Genomic DNA, 25,175 nt, shown 5'->3' with positions numbered 1-25,175 from the left:
TCATCAAGAGGCTTTTGAGTTCCTCTTCACTTTCTGCCATAAGGTTAGTGTCATCTGCATATCTGAGGTTCTTGATATTTCTCCTGGCAATCTTGATTCCAGCTTGTGCTTCCTCCAGCCCAGCATTTCTCATGATGTACTCTGCATATAAGTTAAATAAGCAGGATGACAATATACAGCCTTGATGTACTCCTTTCCTGATTTGGAACCTGTCTGCTGTTCCATGTCCAGTTCTAACTCTTGATTCCTGACCTGCATACAGATTTCTCAAGAGGCAACGTTAGGTGGTCTGGTATTCCCATCTCTTTCAGAAATTTTCCACAGTTTGTTGTGATCCCCACAGTCAAAGGCTTTGGCATAGTCAATAAAGCAGAAATAGATGTTTTTCTGAAACTCTTGCTTTTTCGATGATCCAGCGGATGTTGACAATTTGATTTCTGTTTCCTCTGCCTTTTCTAAAACCAGCTTGAACATCTGGAAGTTCACAGTTCATGTCCTTTTGAAGCCTGGCTTGGAGAATTTTGAGCATCACTTTACTAGTGTGTGAGATGAGTGCAGTTGTGCGGTAGTTTAAGCATTCTTTGGCATTGCCTTTCTTTGGGATTGGAATGAAGACTGACCTTTTCCAGTCCTGTGGCCACTGCTGAGTTTTCCAAATTTGCTGGCATATTGAGTGCAGCAGTTTCACAGCATCATCTTTTAGGAATTGAAATAGCTCAAGTGGAATTCCTTTACCTCCACTAGCTTTGTTTGTAGTGATGCTTCCTAAGGCCCACTTGCCTTCACATTCCAGGATGTCTGGCTCTAGGTGAGTGTGATTATCTTGGTTGTGAAGATCTTTTTTTACAGTTCTTCTCTGTATTCTTGCCAACTCTTCTTAATATCTCCTGCTTCTGTTTTGAGAAGTACTGGTGAGGTATTGTGAACATCCCTCAATTGGAATTTGTCTAATGATTTTTTTCTTGATTAGACTGAAGTTACAGTTTTTTGGCAGGAAGACCAAGCTTGTAAAGTGCTGTTGTCATCACAGTCATGTTACAGGTGCATATTAACGATATGGTCTAATACTGTTGATGTTGACCTTGATTACCTGGCTCAGTAGTGTTTGTAGGTTTCTCCAATGTAATGTCACTCTTTTTCACACTTCCCATGATGTACTCTTTGGAAGGAAATCACTACACTTAAGATGAGGGAAGGTAGGTTCTACCTCCTTGATTATGGTGTCTGGATAAATTATTTGTAATTGTTTTTTTTTTTTTTTTAAGAAATTAGTAACCTTTTGTAGTCATTTAAAAATATTTATTTTTGGTTACTCTGGATCTTTGTTGCTGCGTGCAGGCTTTCTCTAGTTGCAGCAAGCAGGGACTGCTCTTGGTTGAGATGCCTGGGCTTCTCACTGCGGTGGCTTCTCTTACTGCAGAGCATGGGATCTAAGTTCATGGGCTTTGGTAGTTGTGGCTCAAGGAGGGAGGGCTCTAGAGGGAGGGCTTAGAAGTTGTGGCACGTGGGGTTAGTTGCTCTGCAGCATGTGGTCAGGGATCTCCCCTGACCAGGGATTGAATCTGTGTTCCCTGCATTGGCAAGCAGATTCTTAACACTGTACCACCAGGGAAGTCCTTGTAATTTTTTTATAATGGAAAGTTTGTCTCTCTTGCCACATTTATTTACTTTGATGGATTCATGGCTGTGTTTTGTACCTTGGGTTATAATTTAATACTGTTGTACTGTGTTGCTCAAATTGTTCCAGTTTGGGGCTTTGGCAGTGCTTTCATTTGACTCATGTGTCCTTTTGGATTACTTCGTCTCCCGAGAGAGAGAGGGAGAGAGGGAGAGAGGGTGTGTGTGTGTTAGCACAATAAGTCTTTCTAGAAAAAAAAATTGTTTTTAATAGAGGTTAAGTTTTAAACGCAGGTAATCTTTCTATTTTTACTCTCTTGCTAACCCTAAAACTCCATAATAACTAGCAAAATTCCACTATTATGATTACACTCTATTCGTGGCTTTCTTTATTCTGGTACTTTCACAGGCATTGGTGACTATTATCTTGGAAGTGAATATTGTTAAGATAGAAAATCCTAGAAGATTTTGAAGTCCTTGAAGCAGCGAAAAATTTAGCAGAAAAAGGAGTTCTTAGGTCCATGGATATATTTTTTAAGAATACTGCAGAAAAATTCTTTCAAAGGAATATTTAAATATCTAAAGAACATCTTTGAAACATACATTTATTTTACTTTTGATCAACTTTAATAGTTTTTGGTGATATAAACATTTCCAGGGATTGGACCCTAATATATAATCTGTCTGTAGAGTTTGATTTATTAGGAACCAGTAAAGTCATTGTTTGGAGTGAGGGTCACTGATGGTAATTATTCATAGAATTGTAATAGTCATTAGCATCCTCTGAAAGTCAGTTATAACACGGTTATCTATGTAGCTGAAACATTCTTTAAGTCAGATAAGATGCTTCTGTGTTACTAGTTTTTCTTAGCTCTCCAGTACATAATATTAATAGTCTCTTTCCATTTTTTAACTGTGCCCTTTAAGTTAAAAATGACATTCTTGTTATTTAAAAATCCGAGCAATACAAAAGTATCACTCTCCTTATTCTGTTCTACTCTTCACTGCAGAGCTAACTAGTTACAAAATTGTATCTTTGTAGACATTTTCCTATGCATTCACTTAAATGTAATTCTTTATGTGTTTGTATTTAAATAGCGAGATAATATAATAAATACTGTTCTGTGCTGTACTTTTTTTTCATCTAATAATATATACTGGTCATTTCATGTCGGTAAATTCAAAAGTACTTCATTCTTTTTAAATAAAACATTTTATAATGAGCACATACCATAATATAGGGCTTCCTTGGTGATTCAGGCGGTAAAGCGTCTGGCTGCAATGCGGGAAGACGTGGGTTCAATCCCTGGGTCGGGAAGACCCCCTGGAGAAGGAAATGGTGACCCACTCCAGTGTTTTTGCCTGGAGAATCCCGTGGACAGAGGAGCCTGGTGGGCTACAGTTCATGGGGTCACAAAGAGTCAGACACGACTGAGTGACTTTACTATACCTATACCATAATTTATAAAACAATCTATTACTGACATTTAAGTTTTATAATTGTTGTCATTTTGAAAGTGAAATGGTAGCTCCTTGCTGCTCTTAGTCTTATATTCCTGACAGGTAGGGTGGTATGAAAATTTCTTTTTCATAGGCCATGCTTTGCGATGGAGAAGCCTTTCAGAAGGTTTTATTTTCCATCTCTGATTCAAGGTTATAAAGGAGCTACAGCTGAAATGGTTTTCAGATAGTTTCTGTTTTAGGAGTATTTTTTTTTAATCTTTATATCAGGTGCCTCTGAATTGATAGTTAATATTTTCTGGAAAAAATATGATTTCAAACCAGTAACGTTTTAAGCAACGTTAAATATATTGATCAGTATTTTCCATTAGTTTCAAATGGATTCTATGAATACGATGCATTAAAATCAGGAAATTCAGACAGTCTTATATGATGCTGATCTGTTTAAAATTTAAAGTCTAAAATAATCGAGTCGTGTTACATAATACACATTGTCTTTGTGCTTCATGTTCGGTCATTTAAAAATATTAAAATAAGGACTAATTTGTAGATGGGAAATGGATGATGCTTAATAATACAGGTCATTATACGATACAGAATACTTGAATGTGTTAGAAGGGCTTGGGAAAGTTATTAATTCTCTCTGAATTCGGCAATCCTTATTTGAAACCATTGAAGCCAGATGTGATTCAGAATTCAAAATTTTATGACTTTTCAAAAAGTTATATGGTGCATATACTGTGTTTTACACAGTACTTTCAGAGGGGCTTTGGGTTGCCCATAGACACGTAGCAGGATATATGAATATTCTCAGTGAGTGGGATAAAAGCTGTGAAGTATTTCATTTCTTTTTATGTTTTTTATTGGATAATATTCAACTCTATGGATATAATACATTCTATTTGCCCATCTATTCCATCTAATGGACATTTGACTTGTTGCCAGGTAGTGTTGCTATGAACATTCATAAACATTTCTTTTTATCAACATGTTTATATTTGTTGGTGTGCTTTGCTAGTAGAATTGCTGGTTTAGATAGTGAATTTATGTTTACCGTTTTATGAAACTGACAGATTATTTGCCACATGTGGTTATATGTACCATTTTGCATTCTTCCCAGCACGGCATGAGGGTTCTAGTATCTCTAGATTCTCACCAAAACTAGGTATTGTCTGTCTTTAATTACAGCTATTCTAGTGGATCTGTAGTGGTATCTTTTGGTTTAATTTGCATTATACTTTGGCCACCTCATGCGATGAGTTGACTCACTGGAAAAGATTCTAATGCTGGGAAAGGTTGGGGGCAGGAAGAGAAGGGGACGACAGAGAATGAGATGGCTGGATGGCATCACCGACTCTGTGGACGTGAGTTTGAGTGAACTCCGGGAGTTGGTGATAGACAGGGAGGCCTGGCGTGCTGTGATTCATGGGGTCGTGGAGAGTCGGACACGACTGAGCAACTGAACTGAACTGAACTGAATGATATTAAACATCATTTCATGTGCTTTTTAAGTCATTTGTTAATCTTTGGTGGACTGTCCATGTAAAACTTTAGCCCATTTATTTTAGGAGGGGGTGGTTATTTTTCTTTTTATTTTATAGAGTTGTAATAGTTCTTTATGTTTTCTGAATACAAATCCTATATCAGGTACGTTATTTTCAAAAATTTTCTCCCAGCCTAAGCCTTGTCTTTTCATTTTCTTTCTTTCTTTTTTTAATAAATGCTTTCAGTTTTTTCCAGGTCTCTTGAGGTGCAGTTAGTAAATTGTATTTATTTAGGTTGTGCATGATGATGATTTGATATATGTACACATTATGAAATTATTACAATCAAATTAATTTAGCTTATGCATCACCTCACGAAGTTACCGTATTTATATATGTGTATGTATGTGTGGTGAGAACACTGGGATTTACTGTCATAACAAATTTGAAATTAACTCTAGTCACTGTACTGTACATTAGATTCCTGAAGCCTATTTACCTTATAACTGAATGTTTGTACCCTTGGGCCAGCATTTCTGCATTACTCCCACACCCCAGTCACTGGCAGTCACCAGTCTGTCTGCTTCTATATTTTTTTTTAATTCTGTGTATGAGTGAGATCATATAGTGTCTGGTTTTCTGTCTGGTTTATTTCACTTTGCATAACGTCCTCTAGGTTCATCCAAGATGTAGCAAATAACAGGATTTTTTTTCTTTTTTTGTGACTGAATTTATATATATGACATTTTCTTTGTCAGTAGACAATTCAGCTGTTTCCGTATTTTGGCAATTGTGAAAAATTCTGTGTGAACATGGGGTTCCAGATATCTTTTCAAGATACTAATTTAGTTTCTTTGGGTATATAATCAAGAAGTAGAATTGCTGGATCGTACAGTAGTTCCAATTTTAATTTTTTGAGGATCCTCCGTACTGTTTCCCATAATGGTTGTACACTTTACTCTCCCACCAACAGTTTGCAAGGGTTCCCTTTCCTCCACATCTTCTCTGTACTAATTTGGTCTTTTTGATGACAGATATCCTAAGAGATCCGAATTGATACCTTGTCATGGTTTTGATTTGCATTTCCCTGATGATTAGCAAAAGTAATAAGGAGGACTACATCAAACTAAAAGGCTTCTGTACAGCAAAGGAGGTTTTTTCCTACGTTTTATTCTAGAAAATCTATAGTCTCCAATCTTCCTTTTACCTCTGCAGCCTATTTTGAGTTCATTTTTATGAGTGGTTTAAGATAGAGGTTTAGTTTTGAAGAATTGATCACCTTTTAAGCTGGGCTTTCTGCTGTATTAGTTCATTTGAGCTGCGATAACCTAAATAACATAAACTTGGATGGCTTAAAAGTAATAGAAGTTCATTTCTCACAGTTCTGGGGATTGGGGAGTCCAAGATCAAGGCATGAACAAATCTGGTCTGGTGACAGCCCACTTTGTAGTTCAGAGACAACACCTTTTCACTTTCTAGGACCTCTTCTATAACAGCACTAACCAGACGTATTTTGTGTTCTTAGAATATAATTCTTAAAGTTAGAAATACTGTGGAGATGAAACTGCAGTCACAGTTGTCATTTTTAGGGTGTATTTCCTGTATGCAGAAAGAGTTATATAGTGTTGTAAAGAGTTAATTGGATGGAATCTAAAAACACTTCCTTTCTAGGTTATGTGCTAGACATTGTTACTTTTTAATCTCTGTTACATCAAGTTTCTTAGGAAATTAAAGAGTCATTTATGTGCATTGTGGTTCAGCTGGGAAAGAATCCACCTGCAGTGCGGGAGACCTGGGTTCGATCCCTGGGTTGGGAAGATCCCCTGGAGAAGGGAAAGGCTACCCACTCCAGTATTCTGGCCTGGAGAATTCCAAGGACTGTATAGTCCATGGGGTCACAAAGAGTCGGACATGTCTGGGCCACTTTCACTTTCATGGGCATTGTGAACAGGTTAGTGTCAAACATGTTTATATTAGTCTAAAATTGAGACCCTCTACACCAGGGAACTCATTTGACTGCTTTTGTAAACCTTATGTTATTTGTTCATTTGCTAAGTCTTGTGTCCAATTCTGCAACCCCATGAACTGTATCAAGGCAGGCTTCTCTGTCCTCTGCCATCTCCGAGTTTGCTCCAATTCATGTCCATTGAGTTGGTGATGCTATCTAATCATCTCATCCTCTGCCACCCCCTTCTCCTTTTGCCTTCAGTCATTCCCAGCATCAGGGTCTTTTCCAGTGAGTCAGCTCTTCACATCAGGTGGCCGAAGTATTAGAGCTTCAGCTTTGGCATTAATCCTTCCAATGAAAATTCAGGATTGATTTCCTTTAGGGTTGACTGGTTTGATCTCTTGCAGTCCAAGGGACTCTCAAGAGTCTTCTCCAGCCCCACAATTCAAAAGCATCAATTCTTATCAACTTTCATTATGGTCCATCTCTCACATCCATGCATGACTGGAAAAACTGTAGCTTTGACTGTATGGATCTTTATTGGCAAAGTAATGTCTCTGCTTTTTGATCTGCTGTCTAGGTTTGTCATAGCTTTCCTCCCAAGGAGCCAAGTGTCTTTTAATTTCATGGCTGCTCTCACTGTCCACAGTTATTTTGGAGCCCAAGAAAATAAAATCTGTCACTGCTTCCACTTTTTCCTCTTCTATTTGCCATGAAGTGATGGGACCAGGTGCTGTGATCTTTGGTTTTTGAATGATGAGTTTCAGTTCAGCTTTTACACACCCTTCTTTGATCTTCATCAAGAGGCTCTTTCATTCCTCTTTGCTTTTTGTCATTAAAGTGGTATCATCTGCATGTTGTTGTTCAGTCCCTCAGTCGTGTGCAACTCTGTGACCCCCATGGACTGAAGCACGCCAGGCTTCCCTGTCTTTCACCATTTCCCAGAGCTTGCTCAAACTCATATCAGTTGAGTCAGTGATGCCATCCAACCATCTCGTCCTGTATCATCCCCTTCTCCTTCTGCTTTCAGTCTTTCCCAGCTTCAGGGTCTTTTCCAGTGAGTCGGCTCTTCCCATCAGGTGGCCAAAGTATTTGGAGTTCCAGCTTCAGCATCACTCCTTCCAGTGAATATTCACGGTTGATTTCCTTTAGGATGGACTGGTTTGATCTCCTTGCAGTCCAAGGGACTCTCAAGAGTCTTCCCCAACACCACAGTTCAAAAGCATTAATTCTTAGGTGCTCAGCTTTCTTTATGGTCCAACTCTGACATCCATGACTACTGGAGAAACCATAGCTTTGACCTGACAGATGTTTGTTGGCAAAGTGATGTCTCTGCTTTTTGATAATGCTATCTAGGTTGGTCATCACTTTTTTTCCAAGGAGCATCTTTTAGTTTCACGGCTGCAGTCACCATCTGCAGTGATTTTGGAACCCAAAAAACTAAACCTGCATGTCTGAGGTTGATATTTCTCCCGGCAATCTTGATTCCAGCCTGTGATTCATCCAGCCTGGCATTTTGTATGATGTACTCTGCATATAAGTTAAATAAGCAGGGTGACAATATACAGCCTTGTTATACTCCTTTACCACTTTTGAACCAGTGATATGTTCCATGTGTGGTTCTAACTGTTGATTCTTGACCTGCATGCCGGTTTCTCAGGAGACAGACAAGGTGTTTTGGTATCCCCATCTCTTTGATTTTCCATGGTTTGTGTGATCCACACAGTCAATTTAGTGTAGTCAGTGAAGCAGGAGTAGATGTTTTTCTAGAATTCTTTTGCTTTTTCTGTGTTCCAGCAAATGTTGGCAATTTGATCCCTGCCTCTTCAAAACCAGCTTGTACATCTGGAAGTTCTCTGTTCACATATTTCTAAAGCCTTGCTTGAAGGATTTTGAGCATTATCTTGCCAGCATGTGAAGTGAGTGCATTTGTATGGTAGTTTGAACATTCTTTGGCATTGCCTTTCTTTAGGATTGGAAGGATATATTGGGTTGGCTAAAAAGTTCATTTGAGTTTTTCAAAACTCAAATGGTTTGGTATGGTAAAACCAAACTTTTTGGCCAAACCAATACTATTAGAACTAGAGGAATTAATGGGCCACACCATGACAAGGTAGGGAATAGAAAATTTTGGGGTTGTGATGTTCATGCCACCAAAATGCTGCAAGGAATTAGGCCTTGGATTCTTGAAAATTCTGGAAAGTGAGTGTTTATAGCATCCATATTAGAAATTATTTAGGATTTAAAGCTGTCAGAACCTCAGGTTCTGAATGGTCACTTCACATCCTAGAATGAGTGTATGGGCATGTGAATTATGTCAAGTTCATAATTGATTTCGTTTGAAAATGCTGAAGTACTACTGAAATAGCTACAAGAGTGGGCCATTTGTCAAGGACATAGACTGTGGTATTGGGAAACAAGTATCTTCACCAGAATAATATGGAAGTAAGATTATGAAATAATCTTGGATTTCATCACAAGTAAGAGTGACTCATTCAGTTCTCACTGTTTAGGAGAAAGATGATACAAAAATAGCACCAGCAATAAGGGACAAGCTCCAACCTGAGATGCTGAGGAAGACTTGGGAGTTGCCAAGTGATGCAGATAAGTGTCAGTCGATTTTTTGAAGTCAGACTTGTGCTTAGCTTGGTAGTTGGGAATAACTTCCTTTACCAGTTCTATTCAGAGGAACTTTTTATTATGGATATGTTAATATGTGTTCCTGGGAATATGGGTTTCTAATACTTCTTGCCAGTCGTAGCTTTTCATTTTATGTGGGGTTTTGGTGACCAAATACTAAGTTCTGGTGGAACTGTAGCTCTCAGTGTCTTCCTTTGTGGTTGTGTGTTTTGCGTATGTATGAGAAATCCTTCATTGTCCTTTGAAATACTCTCAAGATCTTGAGATCTTCTCCTCCTGTATTCTTAAAGTATTGCTTTTCACATTTAGATTTTTAGATATTTAATCCATTTGGAATATAATTCTGTTATATACTGGGAATTGTAATTTTTTTATCCTGAGGAGCTGGTTGTTTAAGCATTATCTATGGAAAGGTCTGTATATTTCTCACTGATTACTAATGGCACATCTGTTATATACGCAAATTTCCGTATACACTTAACTCTGTTAAAGCCCTCTAGTTCTCCTTTGTCATCTGTACCTTCACAGATACCATGCACCCTCAATTTCCATCTCTTTAAGATGTCTTTCTCTTTGATTGGGGGACATAATCCCACCTGGCTCTTTCACAATTGGTTTAGCATTTTGTGTGAATTTTAGAATCAACTTGTCAGGTTATATGAAAAATCCTTATGGGGAATTTCATCAGCATTCCTTTCACTTTCTATATTAAATTTGGGACATATTGCCATTTAAAAATTTTGTCTTCTGATATTCATGAATGCAGTATCTCCATTTATGCAGGCTTTCTTTTGTGTCTTTAAATGAAGTTTCATAATTTTTCCTGGAAAGATATATATATTTTGTTAGATTTATTCTTAAGTACCTCATGGGTTTAGTTACTATCTTTTTAAGAGATATTTCTACTGGCTTGCTTGTGAATAGAGTTGATATTTTTTTTGTCAGTTTTATATCCTCCAACTAATCTGAATGCTCTTGGACTTCTTATGTATGCGTTTTCTGCAATAATGACATTTTTATTTTTCCTTTTCAGTCTTTATTGTGTTCATTTCTTTTTCTCATTGGTCTGATGAGGCCTACAGTTGAGTAGAATCTGTGATAGCAGGCATTTGTTTTGTTTCTGACTTTAAAGAGAAATGCTGTTAACATTTTACCCTTAAGTATGAGGTTTGCCCTGGCTTTTACTAAATACATTTTATCGAGTTAAAGAGCTCTTCTTCTGTTCTTCGTTTCAGAAAGGTTTTGTGTTATTCTTTACCTTGAATGGGTTGTATTTTTATCCTGTCCTTTTTTGGTAGTTATTGAGATAATCATATCGCTTCCCTTTAAATCTATTACTATAATAAATTAGTTTAAAATTAGGGAAATCTGTTTATTGGTAAGGTAAATCCTCCTGAGTCCAAAATACATGTAAAGAATACATTGCAGTCCTTCCGTTTCCTTGATTCCTTATGGAGAGGAGAGCAAAGTAGGTGTCCGTGGTGGGAGCAGGGTGTTGCATTGGCCCAGGGTGAGAGTCACAGCCCAGGTTGGGTGAGTAGCAGCTCTGTGGGGCAGGAGTCACAGCCCCGTTAGGGTGAGGAGGACTCCACAGGGAGTTTGCAGGGGTGGCTGCATGTAGGGGTTTAGAGCTCAAGTAAGGTCCGTCTAGTCAAGGCTGTGGTTTTTCCTGTGGTCATGTATGGATGTGAGAGTTGGACTGTGAAGAAAGCTGATCACCAAAGAATTGATGCTTTTGAACTGTGGTGTTGGAGAAGACTCTTGAGAGTCCCTTGTACTGCAAGGAGATCCAACCAGCCCATTCTAAAGGAGATCAATCCTGGGTGTTCATTGGAAGGACTGATGCTGAAGCTGAAGCTCCAGTACTTTGGCCACCTCATGCAACGAGTTGACTCACTGGAGAAGACTCTGATGCTGGGAGGGATTGGGGGCAGGAGGAGAAGGGGACGACAGAGGATGAGATGGGTGGATGGCATCACCGACTCGATGGACATGAGTTTGAGTGAACTCCGGGAGTTGGTGATGGACAGGGAGGCCTGGCGTGCTGTGATTCGTGGGGTCGCAAAGAGTCGGACACGACTGAGCGACTAAACTGAACTGAACTGAAGATGAGTATAGGTGGGGAAGGGCAGAGCAGCCTGGTTTGGGGCTTCACAAGGGGGGCATTTCCACATAGGGGGATATCAGTGTCTAAGCATAGGGAGAAGGAAGAACTACCTGCATACACAGCCGGTTGCAGCATGCTGAGCCCAAGCGTTGATGAGGGCAGGCCCTAACTTAATCAAGTGACCAACATAGACATCATTGAAATCAGGTGTTGCTTGATAGGATCCAGTGGGCAGAAATCATCATGCTTCTGTGATATTTCTGCCAAAATGCATAACATGGGTATAATTATGAGAAAACACCGAATCCAATTTGACAGCTTTTCTACAAGAATAACCGGTATCTAATCTTTGATAGTGTAACAGCCCTAAATGAGTCTTTGAGGTTCCACTTAGGACTTAGAGATTGAAGGGACCATGCCAACTAAATACAGAGCATAGTTCTGGACTATATCCTTTTCTGTCCAAGATGACATTGAAATAAATTGGCAGGCTTGAGTTATGTCTGAGAGGAAAATGGTAGTAGTGTGCTACTGTTTATTCCTGATTCTCATGGTCTTACTCTGATCATGTAGGAAATACACATTAAACACTTGAAAGCTGTGGAGCACCAGGTTGGCAACTTACTCCCAAATAGTTCTGGAAAAAACTTCCTTTGTACTGTGTTTTCAACCTTCTATAGCTTTGTGATTGTTTCAGTTTTTTTTTTAATTTTTGTGAGTTTATTGCAGGATTTGGTTGGTAATATTTGAGATTTTAAAATCTGTTTACTAAGTGAGATTGGTCTGTGATTTTCCTTTCTCATATTATGTTTATTCAGTTTTTAAGTTTGTAGCCTCAAACAAGATTTTGGGGAACTTTTATTCCCTCCCTTTATCCCTTCCTTTCTTCCAAAGGTTTCTTTAATAGACAATCTGTTTTCTAAAGGATCAGTTCCTGGATTTTCCTATAGAAACCAACTTGATTCTTTTTTTTAAAATGGATTCAGTTTCTTTAGTGAGTAAAGGACTCTATTCTTGAGATAGTTTAAAACACTTCCCATTCATTCATATTTTTAAGCTGTTTCATTAAAAAACAAATAGTTTAAAGATTTTTAAAGCTATTTCAAATAAGGAATAACAGATTATTAAGATTAAATGTATTAAGATTAAAAAAAAAAAACCTGTATTCTGTAGTTTTGTACCCTTTCTCATTCCTAAATCTATTTGTACCTTCTTTTCTTGATTATTTTTGCCTGAGGATTTTTTTTTTTTAGTCTTCAGATGACCAGTGTCTGGTTTTGTTGATCCACTCTGTCGTATTTTCATTTTCTATTTCTTATACGTCTGCTCTTATTTTTTATTACTTTTGAATTTTTATGCTTTTTTTAAATTTATTCTCTTTGTCTAACGTAACTACTTAGTTGTTTTGACAAAATTCTTTGTAAAACCCACAAAACCCTAGCAACATCTGATAGTAAGTATATATTGCTCATTTATCTGAAGTCAGGACAGGGTTGGCAAGGCAATCTGCTGGCCTTGGCTGGAGTCATACACAGGTTTAAGATTGACTAGATGTCAACTGATAGAGGGTGGTCTCAACTAGAGCAACAGGGATGACATCTTCTCATCTTCCTGGGAACAGCAGGCTAATTTGGACACACCTCCTTTTGATGGTAGAAGCATACAAAGGAGCAAAATTCTTAAACTCATAGATAACCTACTATCACTTCTGCCACATTCTGTCAAAACAAGTCACATGGGGCTTTGTTATCTATCTTTAAAATAGATAACCAACAAGGACCTAGCACGAGGAACTCTTTTCAGTATTCTGTAATAAACTAAATGGGAACAGAATTTGAAAAAAGAGTAGATAACATGTATAACTGAGTCATATTCTCTGCCATTCTGAGAGAAGTATTCCACAGTCCACAGTCATGTGAAAAAGTGTGGATACAAAGAGTGAGGAATTCAGTCTGCCACTTTCCATCCCCAATATTTTGCTTTTCCAAGCTTTTTATTATAGAAGTACAAGGATAGTACACTGAATACCCAGTGTTAGCATTTTGCTATATGTATTTTGTCTCATGCTTTAATTCTCTTTTTTCCCTTGAATTCTTTAGAGTTAGGCATCATGACATTGCCCCCTTGTATTTATCTCCTAAGTCCAAAAAATGCAGTCATCACACTCAGGAAATTTAATACTGACACAATAATACTGTGTGATTACAATATATGTTCAGATTTCTCTGTCTCAATAATATTCTCTGCCTTTTCATTTGGTCTTTTTCTAATGCAGCCAGTTTAGCTTTATCACAACATAAGTATTACTGCCAATCACTTTGCTGTGCAAAATTGTACAACAAAAATCACAAGGCTTATGGGGGAAATGGGGTTAAAGGTACAACACTCAAAACTTCATCAGTGTCACCCACGGAGTCTTGTAAGAACTGCAGTACAATTTTATATCTATTTAGTGGTTAAGACATATATAATTAAGATAAATGTGGTGCTTTACCTTGAAAAAGACCTATACTTTGTAAGAGTGGTGTCAGAAGCGTTGCAGTTTGTGGGTGAGGTGGTGGGAAGAGAATTCTCTGAATTTGGACAGAAAGTTGAAACCATGTGTCAGTTCACACACCAGGTGAACTGACATAGCTGGTACATGTTTGAGTTGTGTGCATTTTCTGTTTTCCTACACAGCTTAGTTCAGCCGGGTGTAGTTTTCTAGTTTTACCTAATGTTTCTTACTAAAAAAATCACACATAGGCAAATAGAAGATTAATGTTTTGCTCATACTGTGTTGGAACAAATTTGCATTTTTTTAAGCTATTGCGTAACTTAAAGTACAAACATATGTATCTATAAATTTCCCTCTTAAGATTGCTTTAGCTGCATTCTGCAGATTTTTATATATTTTAGCTATAATTCAAATCTGAGTGTTCTCTGATTTCTATTATGATTTCTTCCACCCATGATTTAGAAATACACACAAGGGAGGGAGGGATAGATTTGGAATTCGGGATTAGCATGTACACACTCCTATCTTTAAAATAGATAACCAACAAGGACCTAGCACGAGGAACTCTTCTCAGTATTCTGTAATAAACTAAATGGGAACAGAATTTGAAAAAAGAGTAGATAACATGTATAACTGAGTCACTTTACTGTACACCTGAAACCTAACAGCTTTGTTACTCAGCTGTAACATTCTTTTAAAAAAAGAAATGCGCTTAAAAATTTTCAGATTTGTAGTTTTCTTTGTAGGTGTATCTTGTTCATATTTACTAGCTTTATTGCTTTGTGTTCAAAGAATGTGAAATGTATAATATTCTTTGTTATTTTTGTGATTGTGGCCTAGTGTGGAGTCAGTTTTTGTAAATGTTTTGCATTTTTAAACACTGTGCATTCTCTAAGTGTTGAGTACAGGTTAATATACTTAAATTACCTTATTTTCTTAGCTGAATATTCTATGTTTATCTCACTAGTTCAATCCAGACTCTCCCTCAGTTGTATAAATCTCCTGTCAGCTTATTCAGGCATGTTAGGTAGTCTGTTAAGTTCATCTTGAGGAAATTTGTCCTAGAGTCATCTGATATGTGATAGCTATTTTTCAGGCCCATTGTCTTCTTGGGATGTTTCTTCTTTACCTCTCTCCTGTTTCTCTTTTTCCTAGATATCATTTTCATTCCTTCCTTGGTTTATCTCCCCTCATTTTGATGAAATTCTCTCTTGAGTAGCATTGCGGAAAAAAAAAAATATGCCTACAAGTTGAACTTTTTGAGAACTTGCATGTCTGAAAATGACTTTTTTGTCTTAATACCTGTGGTTCAGTTCAGTCGCTCAGTCGTGTCCAACTCTTTGCGACCCCATGAATCACAGCACGCCAGGCCTCCCTGTCCATCACCAACTCCCGGAGTTCACTCAAACTCATGTCCATCGAGTCGGTGATGCCATCCAGCCATCTCATTCTCTGTCGTCCCCGTCTCCTCGTTCCGTCTCCTCGTTGGGCGGAAATGATTCCCCTTCAGTTTTTAATGGAGTGCCTCATTTTCCTTTGGCTCCAGTGTTGCTGTTGAGAAGTCTGCTCTGCCCCCAGTCTTGTCTGAAGCTTGTTTTGCTCTTCTCTGTCCTTGAGTGCCAGAATTTTATGAAGCAGTGCTTTGATACAGGTCTAATATAAGTTTCTGTGCTGCGCACTTAGTGGTCTTTCAATTCTTAGAATTAACTTGAACTAGTTCTTTGATTTCTTCCCCTCCGTTTTTCTGTACTAATTTCTGGAATTTCTGTTGTTGATTTTGAGATCTCTAGCGCTCTTCACCAGATCTTTTTATCTTTTCTTTCCTATGCCTTTTAATTTTGGGGTAAATTTCCTGAATTTATCTTCCAACTCTTTGATTGAAGTTTTCATTTCTGCTATTATATTTTTAATTTAAATCTTTTTTCTATAAATATTCCTTTATGATACAGTATTTTTATTCATAGGTCTAATACATTCTCTGATCCCTAGCTATTAATGATAGTTTCTTGGAATTTTGTCTTCTTGTATACTCTAACTTTCCTTTTAAACTAATTTGTTTTGACCGCTTGAGTGCTCCTCGGCTACCATTCTTTAATGGGGTGTCTGTGTGCATGAGTGCTCAGTCATGTCCAACTCTGCAACACCATGGACTGTAGCCCACTAGGCTCCTCTGTCCATGGGATTTTCTAGGCAGGAATACTGGAGTGGGTTGCCATTTCCTTTGCCAGGAATCTTCTTGACCAGGGAAAATTGCTTTGGCAGGTGGATTCTTTCCACTGAGTCACCTGGGAAGCCCCATTTAAAGGTATCCTACCAATAAACCGACTGAGAACTCCAAGGCTATGAGTGGGACCTTCACCATAAGGGGAGTCAGCTGTTTTTTTTTTCATGGTGGAAGACTTTGTTTCAGAATCTTTGGGTCTTTTGAATTTCCTGAGAATGACTCAGCTAAGAGGATTTTGGCAATTTTGAGCAGAAAGGAACTCAGGAAGGGAAGTTGTCTCTATTGTCAGTATTTGGAAAACTCAGCATTGGCCACAGGACTGGAAAAAGATCAGTTTTCATTCCAGTCCCAAAGAATAGCAATGCCAAAGAATGCTCAAACTACCACACAATTGTACTCATCTCACACGCTAGTAAAGTAATGCTCAAAATTCTCCAAGCCAGGCTTCAACAGTACGTGAACCGTGAACTTCCACATCTTCAAGCTGGATTTAGAAAAGGCAGAGGAACCAGAGATCAAATTGCCTACATCCATTGGATTATTGAAAACGAGAGTTCCAGGAAAACATCTATTTCTGCTTTATTGACTATGCCAAAGCCTTTAACTGTGTGGATCACAACAAACTGTGGAACATTCTGAAAGAGATAGGAATACCAGACCACCTGACTTGCCTCTTGAGAAACCTGTATGCAGGTCAGGAACCAACAGTTAGAACTGGATGTGGAACAACAGGCTGGTTCCAAATCGGAAAAGGAGTACATCAAGGTTGTATATTGTCACCCTGCTTTTTTAACTTCTATGCAGAGTACATCATGAGAAATGCTGGACTGGATGAAGCACAAGCTGGAATCAAGATTGCTGGGAGAAATATCAATAACCTCAGATATGCAGATGACACCACCCTTATGGCAGAAAGTGAAGAAGAACTAAAGAGCCTCTTGATGAAAGTGAAAGAGGAGAGTGAAAAAGTTGGCTTAAAGCTCAACATTCAGAAAACTAAGATCATAGCATCTGGTCCCGTCACCTAATGGCACATAGATGGGGAAACAATGGAAGCAGTGACAGACTTTATCCAAAATCACTGCAGATGGTGACTGCAGCCATGAAATTAAAAGATGCTTGCTCCTTGGAAGAAAAGTTGTGACCAACCTAGACAGCATGTTAAAAAGAGACATTACTTTGCCAGCAAAGGTCCATCTAGTCAAAGCTATGGTTTTTCTGGTAGTTGTGTATGGATGTGAGAGTTGAACTATAAAGAAAGCTGAGTGCCAAAGAATTAATGCTTTTGAACTGTGGTGTTGGAGAAGACTCTTGAGAGTCCCTTGAACAACAAGGAGATCCAACCAGTCCATCCTAAAGGAAATCAGTCCTGAATATTCATTGGAAGGACTGATGCTGAAGCTGAAACTCCAAATACTTTGGCCACCTGATGTGAAGAACTAACTCATTTGAAAAGACCCTGATGCTGGGAAAGGTTGAAGGTGGGAGGAGAAGGGGACGACAGAGGATGAGATTGTTGGATGGTATCACCCACTCAATGGACATGTGTTTGAGCAAGCTCAGGGAGTTGGTGATAGGGAAGCCTGGTGCTGAGGTCCATGGGGTTGCAAAGAGTCAGACAACGACTGAGGGACTGAGAGATTCAACTGAACTGAATGCTCCCCTCATCTCATGCAGATATCTTTTTTCCCCTCTACTTCTCTCCAGAATAAACTGAGGATTGTGGTGGTGCCCAGCTTGGGTCACCTAACTGTGGAGAGGGATGCCGAAATCAGAGGGGCCAGCTGCCTAAACAGTCCTGTCATTCTCAGTCTCACCTTTGCCTCATTGCCAGAGGCACCAAATACTCTGGTTCTTGAGCCCTTTGGTGATTCTGACGAATTAGCTCTTTAGCTAAACCCTACTTAGGAGTCATTTTTCTCAGAGTGCCAATCTTCAATATGCTTTCAAGTGTTTAAAAATTTGTTTGTCTTTCCCCTACTTCTGTTTTCTTAGTCCTTGTAAGTTTATGTCACTTAAAAAAAATTACTCTTGGTTTAGTTAGGTTTGAAGGGAGCAAACTACAAATTGTATGTGTCTGGATTCACCATTTTCACACAAAACCTTAAAGTAACGTTTAGCAAGTTTGAAATTCTGAAAGAGTATCACCGACACTCAGGCTCAGTGGGTACAAAAAAAGTGAAAACCCTGTTATTTCTTTCACTTCTCTGCAGTGGAGTTTTTCTGGAGGTTACATGATGTGTAATATTGCTGCAGATTAAATGCAGAGATAGATACGAGAATCCTCTTTTCTATTAAGTCAAACATTGAAGAGATTTGAAAAATGTAAAAAAGGCCACTCTTCTAATTTTTTGAAAAATTTTTTTCATTAAAAATACCATATTGATAGTAATATAGGATGAGTTTCCTGGTATTTTAAATCCATTTATAAGTACATAATTAAACATCTCAGTTTTCATTTCTAATTCTCATGTGGTGAGTCATTAGTTACAGCCTTCATAAACAAACACTTTGGATTTCTCAGTAGTTTTTAAGAAAGTAAAGGGGTTATGAGGTCAAAATTTTGAAAACATGCGCTCTGGAGAATCATAGATATAACCTGAACTTGGACCATGCATGTAACAGTATAAACATATCCAACACTCCCAATCTTACCTTTTCATAGCACAATAGTGTAATTTAATCCTTGTGCTCATTAGATTGAACACTCCTGTGGTTTTGTTCCTCTTTTGTTTTTTCTCCTAATAATCATGAGAGGAACTAAATGAAGCTTCTGGAAGTTACAATCGATACTGTCTTTATCTGTATAGATATTCCAGTCTCTGCTGATTTAGATAATATTAAATCAGTTTAGCCAGAATATTAAATGTGCATTTTTGTTCACAAGGGAACAAAATTGGTTCTCATTGAGTAAAAAGACTTTTAGATATTATAATAGTTTGTGGTCCATAAACAGATATATATAGTACATTTGTGGTATTACAGTTTCATTGGGGGTGAGGGCCAGTTAGGGAAAAAAGTCAAGTCTCCACAGGAGCAGATGAGAATGAAAAAGAGGTTGAGAAGCACTATTTTAGAGATCCTGCTGGAATATAACCCTTTAACCTTTCTTTTGCTTTTATTTCTTTCTCAGATCCCAGGCTTGCTACCTAATACACACTGTAGAATTGAGGTGATGACAGCAGTTAACTTGTGGGAATCCAGTAGTTCCCTTCAAGAGAGAGATAGCTAGGTGAGGATTCCAGCAACCAGAGAGCTAGTGCCTCAACTTCAGCCAGCTGTTGCAGTCCTGGAATATGAACCCAAGGTTTCCAAATTTTCCAAATTAAAAAAAGTTAGAAATCCAAATTCTCTGTAAGCTTACGATTTCTAAATGTTAGCAACTAAAATAAATTTTAAACAATATGCGTATCAATCAAAACCTCTGTGAATCACGTTTAGGCACTCCCCCCCCATCCCCACTAGTATAGTCTCTTTTGGCATGATGGAATGTGTCTCCTAAGTAGGACTCCTTTATTTATTGCATTCTAAACTCAGAGCCATTTTGCTCCTGCTTGGATAACTTCAGTGATAGATCCACCTGTCCCAGGAGGCCAACCTGCTCAATTTTTGGTTAACTCTGTTGCATGGTCAGTCTGATAGGAAGCAGAGATTTATCTTAAAACTTTAACCTAGTGGTCTTGGTTCATCCTGTGAGACCACAAAGAATAAGACTAAAACTCTTGTTTTGTGTGACAAGTCTTCAGATCTGTTACTTTGGCTCTGAATCAGCGCTTTATTTTTCTAGAAATGTATAGTATAGTATTTGAGACTTTGGGCTCTGAAGTCAGACTACTAAGGTTTGAATCTCCTCTCTGTGTCTAGTTCTGTGATCTTAGGACTTATTTATTTTATACCTTTGTCCATTTTAATATCAGCATATGACTGTAATTTATCTAATTGGTAATAGGTATTACATGTCAAACTTGAAGAACAGTGTCTGGTATATAGTAAATATTCAGTAAATGTTGTTTATTGTCCACATTAAGCATCTGATCCTTAGTTCCATCAGTCCTTCTTCAAGCTGTGCTGTACTTAGTTGCTCAGTTCTGTCTGACTCTTTGCAACCCTATGGACTGTAGACCCCCCCACCCCGCAGGCTCCTCTGTCCATGGGGATTCTCCAGGCAAGAATACTGGAGTAGATTGCCATGCCCTCCTCCAGGGGATCTTCCCAACCCAGGGATCAAACCCAGGTCTCCCACATTTCAGGTGAACTCTTTACTTTCTGAGCCACCAAGGAAGCCATTCTTCATAGACCACAGGTTTAAATTTGCTTACTAAACTTAGTTTATAGTTTGCTTATTAATGGAAGCAGTCTATGCCTTGTAGGAAGACTTATAGATTTCTTTTCTATCTCTTCTATACTATCTCCTCCCATATGCCTCTCCAAACCAGTTCACGATGACTTTTATCTTTGTTCATTTCTGTATGTATATATAAATATAAAAGCACCACACACCAACACACAGACTTACTCTTTATTGAACACAAGATCATTGGAGGGACAACCAAAGTGTGAGGCTTAGGCCCTCCCCACTTTCTAATAGAATCCTGATTTTGCTCACACATTTTTATTTTAAAATAATGGAGTTCCTTTATACTGTGTAATTTTTTTTAACTTCTTATTTTATATTGGAGTATAGCAGATTAACAACGTTGTGATAGTTTCAGGTGGACAGCAGAGGGACTCAATTGTACACATACATGTATCCATTTTCTCTCAATGGCTGTGTGATTTTTGGCATAGGCATGTGATGAAATTCTGGTCATTGAGACCTGAGGAAAAATTTACTGATAGAACTGGGCTTGTGGTTTCTGGAAAAGGTTTCTTTGTTCCTTAAAAAGATGGACATGAAGTGGTGGTCTCATCTTCTGATTATTAATGAGACCTGGGGATTGGGTGGGAGTACCACCTGAGGATGGCAGAGTGAAGGGAGAGATGGGTCCTTGGAGACACTGTTGAGCTGCTAAACTAACCAGTCCTGCAACCTGTCCTTCCTCTTAATTTCTTATTATGTGGGAAACTTTTCTTACTGATTCTGCTGCTTTGAGTTGGATTTTCTTACTTTCACCTGAAATATGGCTGGCAAATTGGATAAACAGTCCATAACTTCATAAAGTTAGGAGGAATAATTGAAATAATAATGTAATCTACAGATTTATAGTTCTGTGACATTGCCACAAACAGTATGTGTAGTGGATAGAATGTTTCATAGACAGTGAGGCTACCTGGCTTTGCTAATTACTGATTCGGTTAATATTCAAATGGCAGGTCACTCAACTTCATAAAACAAAATTAAGTGATCTTTAAGATCTATTCTGATTATGCATAAAGAGTATAAGTGATTGTTCTGGAATTCCTGCCTGAAATGGAAGGTTTTGTATAGATTAAGGCAGTAGATATAAATAGCTTTTTTAGTTGAAGAAAGCATAATTTATGAGCCAGTCACGTTGGGAATGCTTCCAGTTCCACAGTGGTTCTACTAATTTTAGTGTCTTGGGAAACAAGGGAAGCTCTACTGTCAGTACACTAACCAGTTTGAGTATCAACTCATAGCTTTGTAAAAATAGATATTTGTTTTTTAACCCAACTTTGAAACTTATTCCCCTGTAAGTCATCAGTACGAGCATGTCGTGAGTTTTCTTTTTCATACGATCTCATCATCTGCTGTGATCTTTTCTTCTACCCTTTCCCCAGTTATTAATACTGGGGAAATACTTAGTCCCAGACCATTAAGTAGCCACCTAAGAGCTCTGCTTTTCACCAGATTCTGCTTTATCTCCCTCTTTCTTCATCTATAAATGAAGTGAAAATATATATAATTTTAAAGGTGCTTTATGCTTCTAACATTCTGTGATTTGGCAGTTATTTTTCTCATCAATTCAGACCCTGTTATACCTAAAATAACTCATCGTTGGTTATAACTAAAGTTAAGAAATTTTTCACCTCAGGACAGTAGAACTCAGTTATGTAAAGGAAAAAAGGTAATATATTAAGTACCCTGTGCAGAGCCAGATATAGCAAGAAATGTAGAGCCTGGGCAAAATGTAGATATATATACACACATGTAGATATATGTAGTTTTTTAAGGGTTTTTTTGGAAAGGGATTAATTGGGAGACAAGAAAAGGAAGAAACTTATAATTTCAAAACTTTTGGGAACTCAGTACATTATTTTCTTTTCCAGGAAAAGTTAAAACTATTATAAGATTGATTCATTACTGCAGGAGAACTAATAGGGGGAAACCTAAGTGTTTGATCAAACCCATATTAACATTTGCCAAGCATGAAATTCCCTAGACATCTAAACTTCTTTTCTCAGAAAAAGGAAAATAATATTTAATGATCTTCAGTAGAGAGACAGGTGCTAGGTGAAGTAAGAATTATATGCATCAGTTCAGTCACTCATTTGTGTCCAACTCTTTGCAACCCCATGGACTGCAACATTCCCGGCCTCCCTCTCCATCACCAACTCCCAAAATTTACTCAAACTCATGTCCATTGAGTCGGTGATGCCATCCAACCATCTCATCCTCTGTCATCCCCTTCTCCTCTCCCCTTCAATCTTTCCCAGCATCAGGGTCTTTTCCAATGAGTCAGTTCTTTGCATCAGGTGGCCAAAGTAATGTAAAAGAATTACAGTGAATCGGTCCTTACAATGAATATTCAGGATTTCCTTTAGGATGGACTGGTTGGATCTCCTTGCAGTCCAAGGGACTCTCAAGAGTCTTCTCCAACACCACAGTTCAAAAGCATCAATTCTTCGGCACTCAGCTTGCTTTATAGTCCAACTCTTACATCCATACATGACTACCAGAAAAACCATAGCTTTGACTAGATGGACCTTTGTTGGCAAAGTAATGTCTCTGCTTTTTAATATGCTGTCTAAGTTGGTCATAACTTTTCTTCCAAGGTTAAACATCTTTATTTCATGTCTGCAGTCATCATCTACAATGATTTTGGAGCCTCAAAAAATAAAGTCTGTCACTGTTACCATTGTTTCCCCATCTATTTGCCATGAAGTGATGGGACCAGATGCCATGATCTTAATTTTCTGAATGTTGAGTTTTAAACCAACTTTTTCACTCTCCTCTTTCACTTTCATCAAGAGACTCTTTAGTTCTTCTTCACTTTCTGCCGTAAGGGCGGTGTCATCTGAATATCTGAGGTTATTGATATTTCTCCCAGCAATCTTGATTCCAGTTTGTGCTTCATCAAGCCCAGCATTTCACATGATGTACTCTGCATATAAGTTAAATAAGCAGGATGACAATGTACAGCCTTGACGTACTCCTTTCCCTATTTGGAACCAGTCTGTTGTTCCATGTCCAGTTCTAACTGTTGCTTCCTGACCTGCATACAGGTTTCTCAAGAGGCAGGTCAGGTGGTCTGGTATTCCCATCTCTTTAAGGATTTTCCACAGAATATATTTGTTTACTTCCACTGTATAATCATAAGGGATTTGATTTAGGTCATACCTGAATGGTCTCAGTGGTTTTCCCTATTTTCTTCAATTTAAGTATGAGTTTTGCAATAAGGAATTCATGATCTGAGCCACTGTCAGCTCCCTGTCTTGTTTTTACTGACTGTAGAGAGCATCTCCATCTTTGGCTGCAAAGAATATAATCAGTCTGATTTTAGTATTGACCACCTGGTGATATCCATGTGTAGAGTTGTCTCTTGTGTTGTTGGAAGAGAGTGTTTGCTATGACCCATGCATTCTCTTGGCAAAACTCTGTTAATCTTTGCCCTGCTTCGTTTTGTACTTTACACCCAAGGCCAAATTTGCCTGTTACTCCAGGTATCTCTTGACTTCCTACTTTTGCATTCCAGTCCCCTGTAATGAAAAGGACATATTTTTGGGGTGTTAGTTCTAGAAGGTCTTGTAGGTCTTCATAGAACTGTTCAGCATTACTGGTCAGGGCATAGACTTGAATTACTGCGATATTGAATGGTTTGCCTTGGAAACAAACATAGATCATTCTGTCATTTTTGAGATTGCATCCAAGTACTGCATTTCAGACTCTTCTGTTGACTGTGATTGCTGCTCCATTTCTTGTAAGGGATTCTTACCCACAGTAGTAGATATAATGGTCATCAGTGTTAAATTCATGAATTCCAGTCCATTTTAGTTCGCCGATTCCTAAAATGTTGATGTTCACTCTTGCCATCTCCTGTTTGACCACTTCCAGTTTGCCTTGATTCATGGACCTAACATTCCAGGTTCCTATGCAATATTGCTCTTTATAGCATAGGACTTTACTTCCATCACCAGTCACATCCACAACTGGGTGTTGTTTTTGCTTTGGCTCCGTCTCTTCATTCTTTCTGTAGTTATTTCTCCACTGATCTCCAGTTCCATATTGGGCACCTACCGACCTGGGAAGTTCATCTTTTCAGTGTCCTATCTTTTTGCCTTTTCATACTGTTCATGGTTGGTGTTAATTTCAAAAACCTTGAAGGTGTGAGTGGAGTCATCCTGCATCGTATCACCATATCATAAAATAATCAAAGTGAAGTGTTAGACAGTTGTGTCTGATTCTTTGTGACCCTGGAGACTGTAGCCTAGCAGGCTCCTCTGTCCATGGAATTTCCCAGGCAAGAATACTGGAGTGGGTAGCCATTCCCTTCTCCAGGGGAACTTTCTGACCCAGGGCTCGAACCGGGGTCTTTTACATCTCCTGCATAACCAAGGAAAACACTGAAACCAATAATGACAACATTTGCAGAATTAACGTTTTTTAGACATAGAACGTCTTGCTGAGTTTTATTCCTAGAAGTAGAGGGACAATCACAGGACAGTTCCAGAATGCAGATTTTTCCATTCAGTTGGTAGCTTTTGTTTTGATTTTTCCAAGTCCTATTGAGAGAGATTTGTACTGACAACTCTATAAACACGTGGTATTTTTTTCCAGTACCACTTCTCAAACTCTCTAACACCAAATAGGTGTCCTACAGTTCAATTCATTTAGGTCATACTCCACAGGTAAAGGGGCTCAGTCCCACAGGACTGCTCTCGTTTCACGTGCCAGTTCCAAGTACTACGCCTTCGGGTAATTTGTACTTCTGTCCAACTTGGAGAGGGTTTGGGTTTAGGAATGTATGACCACTCAAGAAAAGTAACTTGTTACTTTGTTGCTCTTCAGTTTACCAGAT

General features: G+C 38.3%; 1 protein-coding gene across 3 annotated transcripts in view; it reads left to right on the top strand.

Moving 5' to 3' along the window:
• ZNF292 (zinc finger protein 292) overlaps positions 1–25,175 on the top strand; it is a 95,175-nt gene that overhangs the window by 27,578 nt on the left and 42,422 nt on the right. Inside the window, exons 2-3 of one of the 3 annotated variants that reach the window (XM_088840729.1) lie at positions 15,073–15,107; positions 24,576–24,617. The exons of the other annotated variants lie outside the window; for them this stretch is intronic. Of the exons in view, the coding sequence (XP_088696855.1) occupies positions 15,073–15,107; positions 24,576–24,617 (77 nt within the window). The remainder of the gene's footprint in view (positions 1–15,072; positions 15,108–24,575; positions 24,618–25,175) is intronic. 3 annotated transcript variants of the gene reach the window in all.

This window comes from Moschus berezovskii, chromosome 10 (genome assembly GCF_049115385.1).
Source record: "Moschus berezovskii isolate FMDL1 chromosome 10, NW_MosBer_1.0, whole genome shotgun sequence".
In the NCBI taxonomy this organism is placed as follows: Eukaryota; Metazoa; Chordata; class Mammalia; order Artiodactyla; family Moschidae; genus Moschus; species Moschus berezovskii.
Note: the sequence above shows the minus strand (reverse complement) of the source record. Positions and strands in the feature narration are given on the sequence as shown.